The sequence below is a fragment of the Eubalaena glacialis genome, chromosome 3, assembly GCF_028564815.1.
Source record: "Eubalaena glacialis isolate mEubGla1 chromosome 3, mEubGla1.1.hap2.+ XY, whole genome shotgun sequence".
In the NCBI taxonomy this organism is placed as follows: domain Eukaryota; kingdom Metazoa; phylum Chordata; class Mammalia; order Artiodactyla; family Balaenidae; genus Eubalaena; species Eubalaena glacialis.
The window spans coordinates 88253077-88271695 of NC_083718.1; the positions used below are offsets into that span (position 1 = coordinate 88253077).

The 18619-nt window shown below is 38.4% G+C and overlaps 1 protein-coding gene across 2 annotated transcripts in view; it reads right to left on the reverse strand.

Annotated features, from left to right (window-relative positions):
* LOC133088242 (flavin-containing monooxygenase 5) overlaps positions 1 to 18619 on the reverse strand; it is a 43717-nt gene that overhangs the window by 14398 nt on the left and 10700 nt on the right. For both annotated transcript variants that reach the window (XM_061186089.1, XM_061186088.1), the window contains exons 3-6: positions 11032 to 11194; positions 9316 to 9458; positions 6200 to 6399; positions 2401 to 2753 (exon numbers count right to left, since the gene is read on the reverse strand). In XM_061186089.1, coding sequence (XP_061042072.1) covers positions 2401 to 2753; positions 6200 to 6399; positions 9316 to 9458; positions 11032 to 11194 — 859 coding nt within the window. The remainder of the gene's footprint in view (positions 1 to 2400; positions 2754 to 6199; positions 6400 to 9315; positions 9459 to 11031; positions 11195 to 18619) is intronic.

The window sequence follows — 18619 nt, forward strand, 5'->3', positions numbered from 1 at the left end:
GCAAGGGAAGAAAGCTACTAAATGAAAGTGGAACACTTGCAAGGGCTCTTGAGAGGGCTACAAGCAAGACAAAAGAAAACCAGATTTCTGCCAAGGCAAGCAAGTGGGTTCAGTGTTCTATAAAAGGGTGGAATATTTTCTTGACAAGAGAATAGTAATTGTAGAGGACAAAGGAAGAAGGGAAATGAGGCTTGGTGGGTAAAGGACAGGCCAGGGAAGAGGACAGGCTGAGTTGGGCAGGTGTGAAAGAATGGGGGAAACTAGCTGATTCTAAGGTCTTAAAATTGGCACAGTGAAAGCAGAATTCAGAGATGAGAAAGCAAGGATTTGGTAGGCAGACAGTAGAACAAAAAACTCAGGGTTCCTTTTGGAAACTTGATAAAGTTATAGGGATTCTCTGATGATTCCTTCCTTCCAAGTGTTAGAAGAAAGCTAGAGGGATTAGCACTAAGATTTGCTAGCAGAGGAAACTGGGCTTTTTGTGCATTTCCCCTAAAATCCCCTAATCCCATAGCCATAATACAGAATCTTCCAAATACTCATTTTCCCTAATCCTCTCAATGGTTCACTTGGTCCTGGAAAAGAGTCTCAGTTGTTCAAAGTGTACAGGATGCTGTGGCCTATTTTAATGCAACTTTTCCCTCTTACTTAATTGACCCAATTAAAAGATCCAATTTATATGACTGGAATTAAGCCAACTTAATGGTTTACTTGCATTGGATTGCTGGTCCATTGCTCAAGGAGTACATGATCTACTGGATAGAATTAAAAGGAATTAAGAAATAAAAGAACTTTGGGACTTCCCTGGCAGTCCAGTGGTTAAGACTCCATGCTTCCACTGCAGGGGGCGTGGGTTCGATCCCTGGTTGGGGAACTATGATTCCCACATGCCCCACAGCACAGCCAAAAAATTACAAAAAAAGAAAAGAAATGAAAGAACTTTGGGGAATTTGGAAAAGTTTTTTATCTATCAACTCTAACATCATTGCTTCTTTTTTCTCTGCTACCATGAGGATCTTCAATAGGTAAGAAGAATCTGTAATTTCAATAAGAACTTTTTAAAAAACATGTTTATTTATTTATTTGGCTGTGCTGGGTCTTAGTTGTGGCACGCAGGATCCTCTTTGTGGTACGCAGGATCTTTAGTTGTGGCATGTGGGATCTAGTTCCCTGACCAGGGATCAAACCCAGGCCCCCTGCATTGGGGATGTGGAGTCTTAGCCACTGGACCACCAGGGAAGTCCCTCAACAAGAACTTTGAATAGTTTTAATTAAACATTAGTAATGGTAGCAAATTTTATTATAATAACCATAGAATCAAAGAACTTCTTTGTTAGAAGGAACCTTAAAAGTCATTTGATTTCTCCCTATTCTGAGGCTTGAATCTACTCCATACTGGCCTGGCCAAAGTTTATTTTTAATGTTAAGCTGATATTGTGCAAACCCTCAAAATTTCACTCCTTGGTTCTGATTCAACCCTTTGAAGTGATACTGAGCAAATATATAAAACCTTCTGCCATGGGGCATCTCTTCAGGTATCTGAAGGGAACTTCCATATCTCCCCTAAATCTTATCCTCTCCAGGCCAAACCTCTCCAGCTCCTTTAGTTGTACTTCAAATGGCACATTTTCAAACCCCTTAACCACTCTTGTCTCTCTCCTTTTAACATACTCCAGATTCATTTTTTAAATGTCTGTGGGTGTGGTCTCACCAGTTCAGGGAAGAACAGTTGTAAATTCCAGGACATTATAGTTTTTTAATGATGCCAGATATAGTTAAGTCTTTTGGAAGCCACATCATTTTGCTGATTCATATTGAGCCTGCTATCCCAAACCTCAAAGTTTTTTCTCATGTTTTCCTAGCCAAAACTTTCTGAAAGAGGGAATATAAAGGGGGGAAAGTAAGACTTTGAGTGGCTGAATCTTCTTCATTCTGGACTAGTCTTTAACCAGCTCTTAATTTTTGTCTGAAATGAAATCACAGCACTTCTATATTTGACTTTCTCTAACTATAATGAAAGAAGATTAAATTCTTTTGCTTCACAAATATGTATCAGTTGTCTAAAATCTAGATGAGTGGATTTTAATCTGGAGTGCACATTGGAATCACCTGGGGAACGTTTTCTCAGCAATCTTATGTCAGTCCCACACCAGACTTATTAAATAAACACCATCAGGAAAAGCATGTCTGTTTTAGGGAAACTTCCTAGGAGATTCTGCTATATGTCCATGATTATAAGTTACTACTTTATATTCCCTTAAAAATTAATTTTTGAGCACTAATTTTGTGCCAGGCACTGTTACAATCATACATACTGTCTCAGCTATTTATAAGCAAGAACGTAAACATAATTAAACAAACCACTAAGTAATTAGGTAGTCATCTTGCATGGTCACTTACCTTTAAATACTTGAGTGACCCAGCGTCCTTGGAGCTCTGAAATGGGCATAATGGCACCCAAGGGCTGGATCAAGCCTATGATTGCAAGAGTTGGCTTTTCTAGGTTAGGAGGGAAGACCTTTTTATACAGAGATATCTTGTTTTTGACTACTTTGACACAATCTTCAACAAAAGGAAAGGCAAAGCTATAGCCTGTAGCAAAGATAACAGCATCAATGTCATCCTCCCTGGAGCCATCCTCAAATATGGCCGCTGTCTCTGTGAATTCCTTCACATTTGTTTTCACCTTCACCAAGCCAGAAATGATACAGTTTGGCAGATCATCATTTATGGTTGGTTGCTGACTCAGAGCTCTGTGAAAGATGATAAACAAGGAAAAACGAGAGAGATCATGAGAGAGAGAGATCATTACCATGTAAGTAAAATTCTACTTTGATTGAGGTGGTTAATCAATATGCCAATAGTCTCCCTTTATTCATGAAATTTGGGAAAGGTCTAATGTATACCAGCTTGATAAAGATAAGGATCTCAGAGTAAAAGTTGGACCCTGGATGGCATTGAAAGAGAAGGTGTTGGAGAAGTGAGGGAAGGATTGTTTTATTTCAAGAGTACATGCATGGTTTCTCAAGGACTAATAATGCTCTCAGTGGTATGATAAGGCCACAGTCTAGTAGCTTCTATCCATATGTCAAGAAATCTGCAGAACTGGACTATCAGCATTCTGTTGAGTCTCTTTTCCGCTTCAAAGGCCCAAGAGCTAGGCTTGGACCATCATTTTCTGAACGGTATAACAAATTACATGTGTATAGTGACTTACAGTTATAAATTGATTTTACATACATTAACTTATTTGAGTTTCACACAAACCCAACGAAGGAAGCAGGACAGTTGTCATTATCCAGGTTTTATAGATGAGGAAACTGAGCCCTAAAGAAGTTAAGTGGCTTGCCCAAGGTCACACAGCCTAGGATTTTAGGATTTATATCAAAATGTTTTTTTATGAACTCCCTTGAGATACTCTAGGCATGGTAAGTAGTGTTTCCTCGAAATAGCATAGGATAAGGTGCAGAATCTTGGACCTTTCTAAAAGCAGTGTGAATCCTTGGATCCTGTGTTAACAGGCTCTGAGAATCCTCAGCCCATCATGTTCAGACAGAGCTGGTCTCTTCTTAGGAACAAGATATGTTTAAACAGTATTACTGGTTTGCTGCATTTAGTAATTCTTTGATGCAAACCTTTAGGTACAGATTTTGTTCTCATTCCAACCTCATCATTTCATCTTTCTCTCCAAACTTACTCCTTTTCACTAACAGTACCATCATCCACATTGTTGCCCAAGCCACAAAACTGTGAGTCTTACATCTGATCACCAAGGCCACCCTTTCTCCTCTTAACATCCCCAGAATAGTTTTACTTATTCTGTTTCACCTGGGCCATTACAGCTGTCTTTAGGGCCTCCTGCTCTATCCCCTTTCAATCTATCTTCTACATCATTTTTGGAGTGATTGTTCCAAAATGTATTTATTATTATGTCACTCACTTGCTTAAAATCTTTCAATGGCTCTGGGCTGTCTTCATTCTAAACTTTTTATTTAGCAGAGCATACGAACATTTTCATGTATCTGCCCAGTGAACCAGGAGATGTACTCAGTCACTCTTCCATCTTCGCCTATAGTCCAGCCAAACCAAACTATGTGCAGTCTCAGAGCATAATGTATTTTTTGCTATTCCAAGACCTTGTATTTATAATTAGAATGCTACTTCCTTACCCTGTTTGTTTGACTCTCTTCTATTATTCCATATAACCTCAATATATTTTGTGATCACCAAAGTTATGGATGCTACAGTTTCCATAATTGGGTGAAATAAATGCCTGAAAGGTTCTTGGCAGACACAGTCTCAAAATACCACCCCACTGATTAATTTCAAAGGAAAAAATATCTTTACAATAAAGAAACCTAGTAGATACCATCTAATCCAAGTGATCACATTTTACATCATTAATATGCAATAAACTGCTATCATATGGCTCCTGATGTGATCCACCAAGAAGGCCCAACATAACATATGAGTATTTGCACCAAAAGTGTTTAACCTAAATATAATGGAGGAAGAACAACTATGAAAGTTGTTGCAGAAAGAGACTTTCTGCAAAACAAATGGCTTCAATTCTTTAAAAAAATCCATGTCAAAAAAAGAGAGAATTATTTCAGACTGAGAGATTAAAGAGATATGACAACTAAACGCAATGGTGTAATACCTCATAGGATCCTGGATTTAAAAATAAAAAAGCTACAGGTAATTCCCTGGCAGTCCAATGGTTAGGACTCTGCACTTTAAGCCACACGGCATGGCTAAAAATTTTAAAAAGCTACAAATATTATTGAAACAATTTGGGAAATTTGAATATGCAATATATTAGGTAATGGTATTTTTATCAATGTTAAATTTACTAAGTGTGATAATTATGTTTATGTAGAAGAATGCCCTTTTTCTTAGGCAATATATGCTAAAGAATGTAGGGTAAAATGTCTTACTGCCTGCAGCTTACTCTCGAATGGTTCAGAAAAAAAATGTATGTATACATGTATGTATATATGGATGCTATATATGTACGGATCTATCTATCTCCAGTGAGGGAGAGGGAAAAAGCAAATATAGTAAACTGTGAATAATAGGTAAATCTAAGTGAAGGGTATATGGGTGCATATTGTACTTGCTATTTTATAGCAAGTAAACCTAAACATTGGACTCCCTGTTGGCACAGTGGTTAAGAATCCACCTGCCAATACAGGGGACACGGGTTCTAGTCCAGGTCCGGGAAGATCCCATATGTTGCGGAGCAACTAAGCACGTGCACCACAACTACTGAGCCTGCGCTCTGGAGCCTGTGAGCCACAATTGCTGAGCCTGCATGCCACAACTACTGAAGCCTGCGCACCTAGAGCCCATGCTCCGCAACAAGAGAAGCCACCGCGATAAGCCCAAGTACCATAACAAAGAGCAGCACCTGTTCGCCACAGGTAGAGAAAGCCCACGTGCAGCAACAAAGATCCAACGCAGCCAAAAATAAATAAATAAATAAATAAATAAATAAATTTATTAAAAATAAAATAAAATAAAATTCGGAAGGGAAAACAGCATTTAAAATCAGCCTTTGGAAATGCTATCACAGTCTACCTTGTAGGCTGTGTGAGAACTCCCATCCTTCATACTCTCATAGGAATCCATGCATTTCCTTATCATATTCTATTGTCTGTCTTCTTGTTAGAGTATTAAAGGAAATATCCATTTCTCCAGTCTGTCATTTATTACTTGTGTGATATTGGGCAAATTAGGTTCTCTAAGTGTCCATTTTTATATTTGCAAAATGGAGATCAAAGTAGTACCAACCTATAGGGCTGCTGTGAGGATTAAATGAGATAATGCGCGTAACTCATTTAGTACCATGCTTGTCTTACGTTAAGTCCTCAAAAAGGTAGGGTGTTATTATTACTATTAGTATTACTATTAGGTCTTTAGTCTCAGTATTCTCATGCCAGTGTAATGCTTGGCTCATAACATGCTCAGTTTGTTGGATGAATGAATGAATGATGCCCTGCCCTCTACTACCATTTTGTTATTGCTATTGGGCATCATGTAAAAAGAACTGGTACCTCGGGGAAAGGTAGAAATCTAATCTCAGATTCTGTGGACTTGCTTAATGTAAACATAGAGGTAACCCTACTATTAGCCTATGTGAACAGTCCTTATTCTTTGCCTTGGCTGTTACTGCCCACCTCCCAGCCTGGGAACATACCTGTGTTTAGGCTTCAGGCCAAACATTTCATGATCAAACCTTTGGTTCATCTTTTTTTCCAAAAATGTATTTGCTAATGACTGACCACAAATCTTCCTCATAAAATATTGAAATCGGGAAGTCAACAACACATCAAAAGGATATCCATAGTCTCCGACACGATTGAAGATCCAAGCCCCTCTTCTGGTGCTGAGGAAAACCTGAGGCATGGGAAAAAAATGTTTGTTTTTGCCATTCTCTGACTCATTTCTCTGAAGGAATGGGAACCCACTTTCTTCAAGATGAATTTCAAACTCATTAGTCTGGCTTTTTATTCCCTGGCAATATATATATTTTTAAATTTCCTGCCGTTTTCTTCTCAAACACTAAACTTACAATTAAATTGGTGTAGTCACTGACCAAGACTATGTCTTGCTCTGAACTACCAGCACATTTCTGTATAATGTCATTATGCCTCCCTGAAAAGCCCCCTATTCCCTTCATTCTCCAAAGCCTATTCATTTTTAAGATCCAGATCAAGTCTCCCTCCTCCATGAAGATACCACTGACCGTTCTGGCTGATGATTTTCTCTCCATCTTCTGAACTTCTCTAGCACTTGTCACCTGTGCAACTCATTTAAAATCATGGAACAGTAAAGCTGAAAGCAACTGGACATCATTTAATCCAAAACCTTCAGCCTTTATTTTGCCTTTGACATTGTTTATATTATTACAAAAAACTTATTTATATTGATATTTAACATTATATATTCTTATTTTTTATCTTTCCAAATGTGTTTTCTCCAAGGTGGGGGGTAGAGCATATACATCCTTTAGTCCCCAGCCTATCATCAGCATCACTTCCTTTTGTTGAGAATTGTAACCTGTAAGTCACTGTACTAGGTCCTTTATCTATATTTTTATTTAATCAATACAACAGCCTCTTGAGGTAGGTACTGTTATGTCCTTTTTATGGATGAGAAGCATGGAGAGGATGAATAACTTGCCTGAGGTCATATAGCTACTAAGTGGTAGAGCTGAATTTCCGACCTAAGTCTGACTGACTCCAAAGCCTGTGCTTAAGTAATGTTTCATCGATTATTTAAGGGAAAAACTGAAGATTGCAAGTAGAACCACAGGGAGCTGGTCCGTCTTTCTGTTATCTGCTGACTAAAGTCCACATTCAGAGCTGATAAAAGTTTGGTATTCAACTACCTGGCAAAAGCATCACTTTCTCTATATTATAAAACTCTCTGGAGATAGTTTCCACGGTTGTAAGCTATATAAGTACATTGTTTTATGGTGTTTTGTCTAACCCTTCATGTTAAAAGGTGACCTGTCTATAGAGGGATAATCATGTACTTCATACATATATTCTCACCGATGGTGACCATAACCGCTATCATAAATAAGCACTTTTACGTGTCACAGTTGAAAGAGCCTGCGTGGTCTTAGAAATCAAATGGTTTTGTGTGCAGTCTATATAACTTTTTCAATATAGGTTATGAGTAATGTAAATGCTCAGAGCTTCAGTTAAAAAGTTCTCTATGTATAAAACAGTGACAAAAATACATACGTCACAAAGCTCTCTCAGACACAACCACCTTACCTCCACCCGCTCTTGCTGCCTTGTTCTTTGGCAATTTACAATTGCTCAGTGCTTGTAAGGCCCAGCTCCTCTATAACTGACCATTTAACAAGCCAATGGTATTAAAGAAAGCTCATGCCTTCGGCCCCCACCACATACCTTGTACATTCTTTTATCATAGCACCCATACCCTTTATTGTTTATATACCTATCTCCTAATAAATGCTTGTTGAATTAATTCGTGGAGTAATATATAAAATCAGTTTTGTGGGGATAGATGGAGATAGGCCTGAGAAGTGTTACTGAATGGAGTTTGTGGGTAAAGTTCATTTAACAAAGTTGTGGCATTAAGTTTCCATTTTTTAAAATAATTTAAAAACAATTTGTGGAGAAGCACAACTTAATTAAAGTTACTGAAGAATAACCAGGCATTTACGTATTGCCAACAAAATTATGATTCAATAAAGACATGAATAACAAAATATATTAATGATGTCTTTTTCTAGGAATTTATAATTAAGATACTTTTTTCCCAGTTCAAAAGCTATGATACAGGGTTTCCCTGGTGGCCCAGTGTTTAAGAATCCGCCTGCCAATGCAGGGGACACGGGTTCGAGCCCTGGTCCGGGAAGATCCCACATGCCACAGAGCAACTAAGCCCGTGGGCCACAACTACTGAGCCCACGTGCCACAACTACTGAAGCCCACGCGCCTAGAGCCCGTGCTCCGCAACAAGAGAAGATACCGAAATGAGAAGCTTGCGCACTGCAACGAAGAGTAGCCCCCGCTCACTGCAACTAGAGGGAAAGCCCGTGCGCAGCAACAAAGACCCAACGCAGCCAAAATAAATAAATAAATACTAAAATAAATAAATTTATTTTTTAAAAAAAGCTATGATACAAAAAACAAAACAAGCAAACCAAAAAACGTCAAGGACATAGAAATTGCTTTAGAGTAAATGTAATTCTGTGTTACCTAATTGTATGCAAAGGCTGGGGAGAGCTGCTTGCATGTGCTACAGTGTGGATGCTTTTCATACTGATATCCATGTTGTCTTTAGAAGGATTAGACTGCTTCTGTTTTCCATTTGGGGAGTGAAGAAGAGTGAAGAGGAAAATTCCCCCAACATCCTATGAGTGAAAAGCTTTCAATGACTGAGTACACTTTCCTTCAGATAAGAGCATAGCACTTCTGCTGGCCAACAGGTGATCCACACTCTGAATGCTGCATTCTAACAAGCTCTCCCAGCAATCACCTGGTCTTCTTAAAAGCCAGAGGCACACTCTGAAGAGACAGCTGAGTGAGATTATGAGCACAGTCTGTGGTCATGACCAAATTCCTTAGTGTGAGGCCAAATGAATGATGGGAATCTAACCTGTAACCTTGGCTCCATCACATCATCAATCATAATGTTGCCAACTGAGGCAGTGAAACCAAGCCCTGCATTTGCCATTGGCACTGATGGGCTGTGTGCAGGTATCCATACACTCTGCTGGGTCCACCTGCAGCTTCCTTGGTGAAGCAAAGTAAATAATTTACTAATTCAAACCTGCTTGGCTGTGTGGCTAATTTCCACAGCCAGATCGCTTCCAGAATTCCCAAGGCCAATTATAATGACTCTCTTTCCAGTGAAACTCTCTGGATTCTTATAATCTCGACTATGGAAGTACTGTCCTTTGAACTTCTCAATTCCTGCAAGAGAAGGGAAAATAATTACTGGGTGATGGTTTATCTGATATCATTTGTTAAATCATTCATTTTTTTTTGCAGTGTGTAGAGTTTATGCATATATTCTCTGTATGTTCTCCTTTTACTCAGGTGCATTCTTGCCTTTCTGAATATTTTTGCCTGTTTTCTTTTCCCATAGCCTCAGAGTGGAACCTTGTGATTTCCTTATTATAAGTAGTCTGCTTAACTCAGGATCTGTTAGTATTTTAGACCTGTGGACTCACAAATCCAAACTGCTTCCAAAAACCTCCATTCTCTTTTGTCTTTTCATCCTCTTTATTTTTTTTTAAATTGAAGTGTAGTTGACTTATAATATTATATCAGTTTCAGATGTACAGCATAGTAACTTGATATTTTTATAGATTTTGCAACATACAAAGTTATTACAATATTACAGTCTTTTGACTATATTCCTTGTGCTGTATATTACAACCCTGTGACTGATTTATTTTATAACTGGTAGCTTGTATCTCTTAATCCCCTTCACCTATTTTGCCCAGCCCCCACCCCCTCTTTTCATCATCTGTAAATATCTACTTCCATTCCAATTGGAGTATATATGTTCTTATATACTCTAAACTATACATAGAGTGCTTTTTTCCTCTCAGAATGAAAATCCAGGCCAAAGACTGTAATTAAACTCTTTCTTTAAGCTTTATTTTCTTCCTTAGAAACTCAATATTTCTGTTTATTTCCTCGATTGCTAAAAAAAGCCCTCATTCAGGTTAAAGAAGATGTGGTAAATATATACAATGGAATACTACTCAGCCATAAAAAAGAATGAAATAATGTCATTTGCAGCAACATGGATGGACCTAGAGATTGTCATACTGAGTGAAGTAAGTCAGAGAAAGACAAATATCATATGATATTGCTTATATGTGGAATCTGAAAAAAAATGGTACAAATGAACTTATTTAAAAAACAGAAATAGACTCACAGAGGTAGAAAACAAACTTATGGTTACCAGGGGGGAAAGGTGGGAGGGACACCTAAACTGGTAGACTGGGATTGACATATACACACACTACTATATATAAAATAGATAACTGATAAGTACCTACTGTACAGCACAGGGAACTCTTCTCAGTACTCTGTAATGACCTATATGAGAAAAGAATCTAAAAAAGAGTGCATATATTTATATGAATAACTGACTCACTTTGCTGTACAGCAGAAACTAACACAACATTATAAATCAACTATACTCCAATAAAAATTAAAAAAGAAAAAATCCCTCATTCAATCTAATGCAGATCAACTTTTATCCTTAAAAAAACTAAAATTATTGTGAAACTAAATGTAGAAGCTTCTAATTTTCCTCTAGTCCCCCAAATTACTGTTATCTCTACCCCCTAAATAGCATTAATACAAGTTACCCCATCATCTGGGGTACCCCATACCCCAGAATATGTAGAATTAGGATAAGCCTTATTTCATCCCAAGGTAGGAATCACTCAGACAACAATCCTCCCATTCTTTAGGGATCAGGTCACAGGCATAGTTCAAGTGTCTTCCTTCCTGGTAGGCTACTTACCAGGGAAGCTTTCCAAGGGTAAGTGAGCATTGGTGTGATGGCCAGTGCAAACCATAACTCCATCGAAGACATTCACCTCCTTTTTCCCTTCAGATTCCGTGACCACCTCCCATTGGCCTGAAGTGGAGAAATCAGGCTGCTTCTTCACACAGCACACGGTGGTCTGAAAAGAAAAGGGATAGCCACAGGAGACTATAACCACAGCCTATATAGTGGACATCTTCCCTGACAGGACTCTCCTTGCAGAGGGTAAACAAAGGGCTGATACCACATAACAGGCCTCATGCAGGGATATTTGATTTTCATACTCCACAAATGAGATCTTTTTTGTTTGGGGCTGTGGTCAGAGTGAGAAAACTTCCATGAGGCAAGCTAAATAAAACAGAGTTGGCAGACTAATGTTGCACTCTCCTCTGCTTCTAGAAAAGTGCAAATTACTAGTTCTCTTGGACCATACCCTAAGGCAATGTGATACTTGAATAAAGTTTGGGCTTCTCTTGTGCTTCTGAGACACTCCATGCACTAAATGCCTATTCCTCCCCATACCCCCAGACATCCTGAGACTCTCTGATGCCTTCTTACCTCAAGTCCTATTCTCACTGTCTGACCTTAAACTTGTGACTGAGCTAGAGGGCTCCCTTTCCTAATAGAGTAGAAAAACACCTCAGTGGCTCATATTTTACATAAACGAACCTCTCTTTGACTCCCATAAATGCCCATTTTACAAGTAACTATAAAGAAAGGAGGTGTGAGGTGGGATAGTCAGTGGCACAATTTTTAGCTTTAAAAAATAATAATAAATATGGGTTACTCTACCCAGGTTAAGGAAACATTAAGAATGTGTTCCTATGGGCTTCTGGGTTTATAACCATAATGTCTTGGTTGACTAGTAGAGATACCCCTCTTGTATACCTGAGACATCCTATACTATTTATAGTTCCTCTCTATCATGTTCTTATTTTTACACAGGCTGGTGCTTCTGCCTGGATCATCCTTTTACTCTTTCTTCATTTGGAGATACTCACCCTTCAACATTTAGCTTGGTATTATCTCCTCTAAGAAAACTTCCCTGGTGCCTGATGCCTCATGCCCTGATGGGTTAAGCATCCCTCCTCTGAGCTGCAATGTATAGATTTCAGTGGCATTTATCACTAACTCTTTATTTTTAATAATTATGTTTACAGTGAAATTTCTCTTCATTTTTCTATCTCTATAACTAGACTGTGAAATCACTATTTTTTTTTGTTTTTGTGTCTTCAGTGCTTAGTATGGTAACAAACCTGTTCAATAAGTGTTTAAAGAAGTGAAGAGAAGGACCACTAGGCTGTAAATGACTGACTTCGGAAGTCGTCACTGGATATTGCCATTTTAATTTTGTTGTTAAAGAGAAAGAGTCATGATTTAGTAGAATGATCAGAAGGTAGAAGATTTGGGCTTTTTGCCAGCTGTCAGAAATATCGATTCTTTTATGGTCATGGTTTAAAATGATAGGAATATCATGGAAGACTTTACAGAAGGAAGGAACCAATGAAGTGATCTAGTACAATCATCTTGTTTTACAAATAAACTTAAGACACATCAACGTTCCTTAAGACACAGGAACTTACTTGTCTGAAGTCACAAGTTGATTAGTGGTAGAGCAAAGACTAGAACTCAAGTTTTTGCTTCCCAATTCAGTGTTCTTCCCTCTACACCAGAGTTAACTTATTTGCTTCCTCATAACTTTTCAATACCTACTTCACTGGGTTGTTGTGATCACATAAATAATGCACTGGAGAGGGAGGGGCAAGATGGCGGAAGAGTAAGACGCGGAGATCACCTTCCTCCCCACAGATACATGAGAAATACATCTACACGTGGAACTGCTCCTACAGAACACCCACTGAACGCTGGCAGAAGACGTCAGACCTCCCAAAAGGCAAGAAAATCCCCACGTACTTGGCCGTGTGGATGAAAGGCTCTTGGTGCTCCAGCCAGGCATCAGGGCTGTGCCTCTGAGGTGGGAGAGCCAACTTCAGGACACTGGTCCACAAGAGACCTCCCAGCTCCACGTAATACCAAACGGCGAAAATCTCTCACAGATCTCCATCTCAACATCAAGACCCAGCTTCACTCAACGACCAGCAAGCTACAGTGCTGGACACCCTATGCCAAACAACTAGCAAGAGAGGAACACAGCCCCATCCATTAACAGAGAGGCTGCCTAAAATCATAATAAGGCCACAGACACCCCAAAACACACCACCAGACGTGGACGAACCCACCAGAAAGACAACATCCAGCCTCATCCACCAGAACACAGGCACTAGTTCCCTCCACCAGGAAACCTACACAACCCACTGAACCAACCTTAGCCACTGGGGACAGATACCAAAAACAACGGGAACTACGAACCTGCAGCCTGTGAAAAGGAGACCCCAAACACAGTAAGATAAGCAAAATGAGAAGACAGAAAAACACACAGCAGATGAAGGAGCAGGGTCAAAATACACCAGACCTAACAAATGAAGAGGAAATAGGTAGTCTACCTGAAAAAGAATTCAGAATAATGATAGTAAGGATGATCCAAAGTCTTGGAAATAGAATAGACAAAATGCAAGAAACATTTAACAAGGACGTAGAAGAACTAAAGAGGAACCAAGAAACGATGACAAGCACAATAAATGAAATTAAAAATACTCTAGATGGGATCAATAGCAGAATAACGGAGGCAGAAGAACGGATAAGTGACCTGGAAGATAAAATGGTGGAAATAACTACTGCAGAGCAGAATAAAGAAAAAAGAATGAAAAGAACTGAGGACAGTCTCAGAGACCTCTGGGACAACATTAAACGCACCAACATTCGAATTATAGGGGTCCCAGAAGAAGAAGAGAAAAAGAAAGGGACTGAGAAAATATTTGAAGAGATTATAGTTGAAAACTTCCCTAATATGGGAAAGGAAATAGTTAATCAAGTCCTGGAAGCACAGAGAGTCCCATACAGGATAAATCCAAGGAGAAACACACCAAGACACATATTAATCAAACTATCAAAAATTAAATATAAAGAAAACATATTAAAAGCAGCAAGGGAAAAACAACAGATAACACACAAGGGAATCCCCCATAAGGTTAACAGCTGATCTTTCAGCAGAAACGCTGCAAGCCAGAAGGGAGTGGCAGGATATACTTAAAGTGATGAAGGAGAAAAACCTACAACCAAGATTACTCTACCCAGCAAGGATCTCATTCAGATTTGATGGAGAAATTAAAACCTTTACAGACAAGCAAAAGCTGACAGAGTTCAGCACCACCAAACCAGCTTTACAACAAATGCTAAAGGAACTTCTCTAGGCAAGAAACACAAGAGAAGGAAAACACCTACAATAACAAACCCAAAACATTTAAGAAAATGGGAATAGGAACATACATATCGATAATTACCTTAAATGTAAATGGATTAAATGCTCCCACCAAAAGACACAGACTGGCTGAATGGATACAAAAACAAGACCCATATATATGCTGTCTACAAGAGACCCACTTCAGACCTAGAGACACATACAGACTGAAAGTGAGGGGATGGAAAAAGATATTCCATGCAAATGGAAATCAAAAGAAAGCTGGAGTAGCAATTCTCATATCAGACAAAATAGACTTTAAAATAAAGACAATTACAAGAGACAAAGACGGACACTATATAATGATCAAGGGATCGATCCAAGAGGAAGGTATAACAATTGTAAATATTTATGCACCCAACATAGGAGCACCTCAATACATAAGGCAAATACTAACAGCCATAAAAGGGGAAATCGACAGTAACACAATCATAGTAGGGGACTTTAACACCCCACTTTCACCAATGGACAGATCATCCAAAATGAAAATAAATAAGGAAACACAAGCTTTAAATGATACATTAAACAAGATGGACTTAATTGATATTTATAGGACATTCCACCCAAAAACAACAGAATACACATTTTTCTCAAGTGCTCATGGAACATTCTCCAGGATAGATCATATCTTGGGTCACAAATCAAGCCTTGGTAAATTTAAAAAAATTGAAATCGTATCAAGTATCTTTTCTGACCACAACGCTATGAGACTAGATATCAATTACAGGAAAAGATCTGTAAAAAATACAAACACATGGAGGCTAAACAATACACTACTTAATAACGAAGTGATCACTGAAGAAATCAAAGGGGAAATCAAAAAATACCTAGAAACAAATGACAATGGAGACACGATGATCCAAAACCTATGGGATGCAGCAAAAGCAGTTCTAAGAGGGAAGTTTATAGCAATACAAGCCTACATCAAGAAACAAGAAAAATCTCAAATAAACAACCTAACCTTACACCTAAAGCAATTAGAGAAAGAAGAACAAAAAAACCCCAAAGCTAGCAGAAGGAAAGAAATCATAAAGATCAGATCAGAAATAAATGAAAAAGAAATGAAGGAAACAATAGCAAAAATCAATGAAACTAAAAGCTGGTTCTTTGAGAAGATAAACAAAATTGATAAACCATTAGCCAGACTCATCAAGAGAAAAAAGGAGAAGACTCAAATTAATAGAATTAGAAATGAAAAAGGAGAAGTAACCACTGACACTGCAGAAATACAAACGATCATAAGAGATTACTACAAGCAACTCTATGCTAATAAAATGGACAACCTGGAAGAAATGGACAGATTCTTAGAAATGCACAACCTGCCGAGACTGAACCAGGAAGAAATAGAAAATATGAACAGACCAATCACAAGCACTGAAATTGAAACTGTGATTAAAAATCTTCCAACACACAAAAGCCCAGGACCAGATGGCTTCACAGGCGAATTCTATCAAACATTTAGAGAAGAGCTAACACCTATCCTTCTCAAACTCTTCCAAAATATTGCAGAGGGAGGAACACTCCCCAACTCATTCTACGAGGCCACCATCACCCTGATACCAAAACCAGGCAAAGATGTCACAAAGAAAGAAAACTACAGGCCAATATCACTGATGAACATAGATGCAAAAATCCTCAACAAAATACTAGCAAACAGAATCCAACAGCACATTAAAAGGATCATACACCATGATCAAGTGGGGTTTATTCCAGGAATGCAAGGATTCTTCAATATACGCAAATCAATCAACGTGATACATCATATTAACAAATTGAAGGAGAAAAACCATATGATCATCTCAATAGATGCAGAAAAAGCTTTCGACAAAATTCAACACCCATTTATGATAAAAGTCCTGCAGAAAGTAGGCATAGAGGGAACTTTCCTCAACATAATAAAGGCCGTATACGACAAACCCACAGCCAACATTGTCCTCAATGGTGAAAAACTGAAACCATTTCCACTAAGATCAGGAACAAGACAAGGTTGCCCACTCTCACCACTATTATTCAACATAGTTTTGGAAGTGTTAGCCACAGCAATCAGAGACGAAAAAGAAATAAAAGGAATCCAAATCGGAAAAGAAGAAGTAAAGCTGTCACTGTTTGCAGATGACATGATACTATACATAGAGAATCCAAAAGATGCTACCAGAAAACTACTAGAGCTAATCAATGAATTTGGTAAAGTAGCAGGATACAAAATTAATGCACAGAAATCTCTTGCATTCCTGTATACTAATGATGAAAAATCTGAAAGTGAAATTAAGAAAACACTCCCGTTTACCATTGCAACAAAAAGAATAAAATACCTAGGAATAAACCTACCTAAGGAGACAAAAGACCTGTATGCAGAAAATTATAGGACACTGATGAAAGAAATTAAAGATGATACAAATAGATGGAGAGATATACCATGTTCTTGGATTGGAAGAATCAACATTGTGAAAATGACTCTGCTACCCAAAGCAATCTACAGATTCAATGCAATCCCTATCAAACTACCACTGGCATTTTTCACAGAACTAGAACAAAAAATTTCACAATTTGTATGGAAACACAAAAGACCCCGAATAGCCAAAGCAATCTTGAGAACGAAAAATGGAGCTGGAGGAATCAGGCTCCCTGACTTCAGACTATATTACAAAGCTACAGTAATCAAGACAGTTTGGTACTGGCACAAAAACAGAAATATAGATCAATGGAACAGGATAGAAAGCCCAGAGATAAGCCCACGCACATATGGTCACCTTATCTTTGATAAAGGAGGCAAGCATATACAGTGGAGAAAAGACAGCCTCTTCAATAAGTGGTGCTGGGAAAATTGGACAGGTACATGTAAAAGTATGAAATTAGAACACTCCCTAACACCATACACAAAAATAAACTCAAAATGGATTAAAGACCTAAGTGTAAGGCCAGACACTATCAAACTCTTAGAGGAAAACATAGGCAGAACACTGTATGACATAAGTCACAGCAAGATCCTTTTTGACCCAGGTCCTAGAGAAATGGAAATAAAAACACAAATAAACAAATGGGACCTAATGAAACTTAAAAGCTTTTGCACAGCAAAGGAAACCATAAACAAGACCAAAAGACAACCCTCAGAATGGGAGAAAATATTTGCAAATGAAGCAACGGACAAAGGATTAATCTCCAAGATTTACAAGCAGCTCATGCAGCTCAATAACAAAAAAACAAACAACCCAATCCAAAAATGGGCAGAAGACCTAAATAGACATTTCTCCAAAGAAGAGATACAGATTGCCAACAGACACATGAAAGAATGCTCAACATCATTAATCATTAGAGAAATGCAAATCAAAACTACAATGAGGTATCATCTCACACCGGTCAGAATGGCCATCATCAAAAAATCTAGAAACAATAAATGCTGGAGAGGGTGTGGAGAAAAGGGAACACTCTTGCACTGTTGGTGGGAATGTAAATTGATACAGCCACTATGGAGAACAGTATGGAGGTTCCTTAAAAAACTAAAAATAGAACTACCATATGACCCAGCAATCCCACTACTGGGCATATACCCTGAGAAAACCATAATTCAGAAAGAGTCATGTACCAAAATATTCATTGCAGCTCTGTTTACAATAGCCAGGTCATGGAAGCAACCTAGGTGTCCATCATCGGATGAATGGATAAAGAAGATGTGGCACATATATACAATGGAATATTACTCAGCCATAAAAAGAAATGAAATGGAGGTGTTTGTAATGAGGTGGATGGAGTTAGAGTCTGTCATACAGAGTGAAGTAAGTCAGAAAGAGAAAAACAAATACAGTATGCTAACACATATATATGGAATCTAAGGGAAAAAAAAAAAAAAGAGGTCATGAAGAACCTAGTGGCAAGATGGGAATAAAGACACAGACCTACTAGAGAATGGACTTGAGGATATGGGGAGGGGGAGGGGTGAGATGTGACAGGGTGAGAGAGTGTCATGGACATATATACACTACCAAATGTAAAATAGATAACTAGTGGGAAGCAGCCGCATAGCACAGGGAGATCAGCTCGGTGCTTTGTGACCACCTAGAGGGGTGGGATAGGGAGGGTGGGAGGGAGGGAGATGCAAGAGGGAAGAGATATGGCAACATATGTATATGTGTAACTGATTCACTTTGTTGTAAAGCAGAAGCTAGCACACCATTGTAAAGCAATTATACTTCAATAAAGATGTTTAAA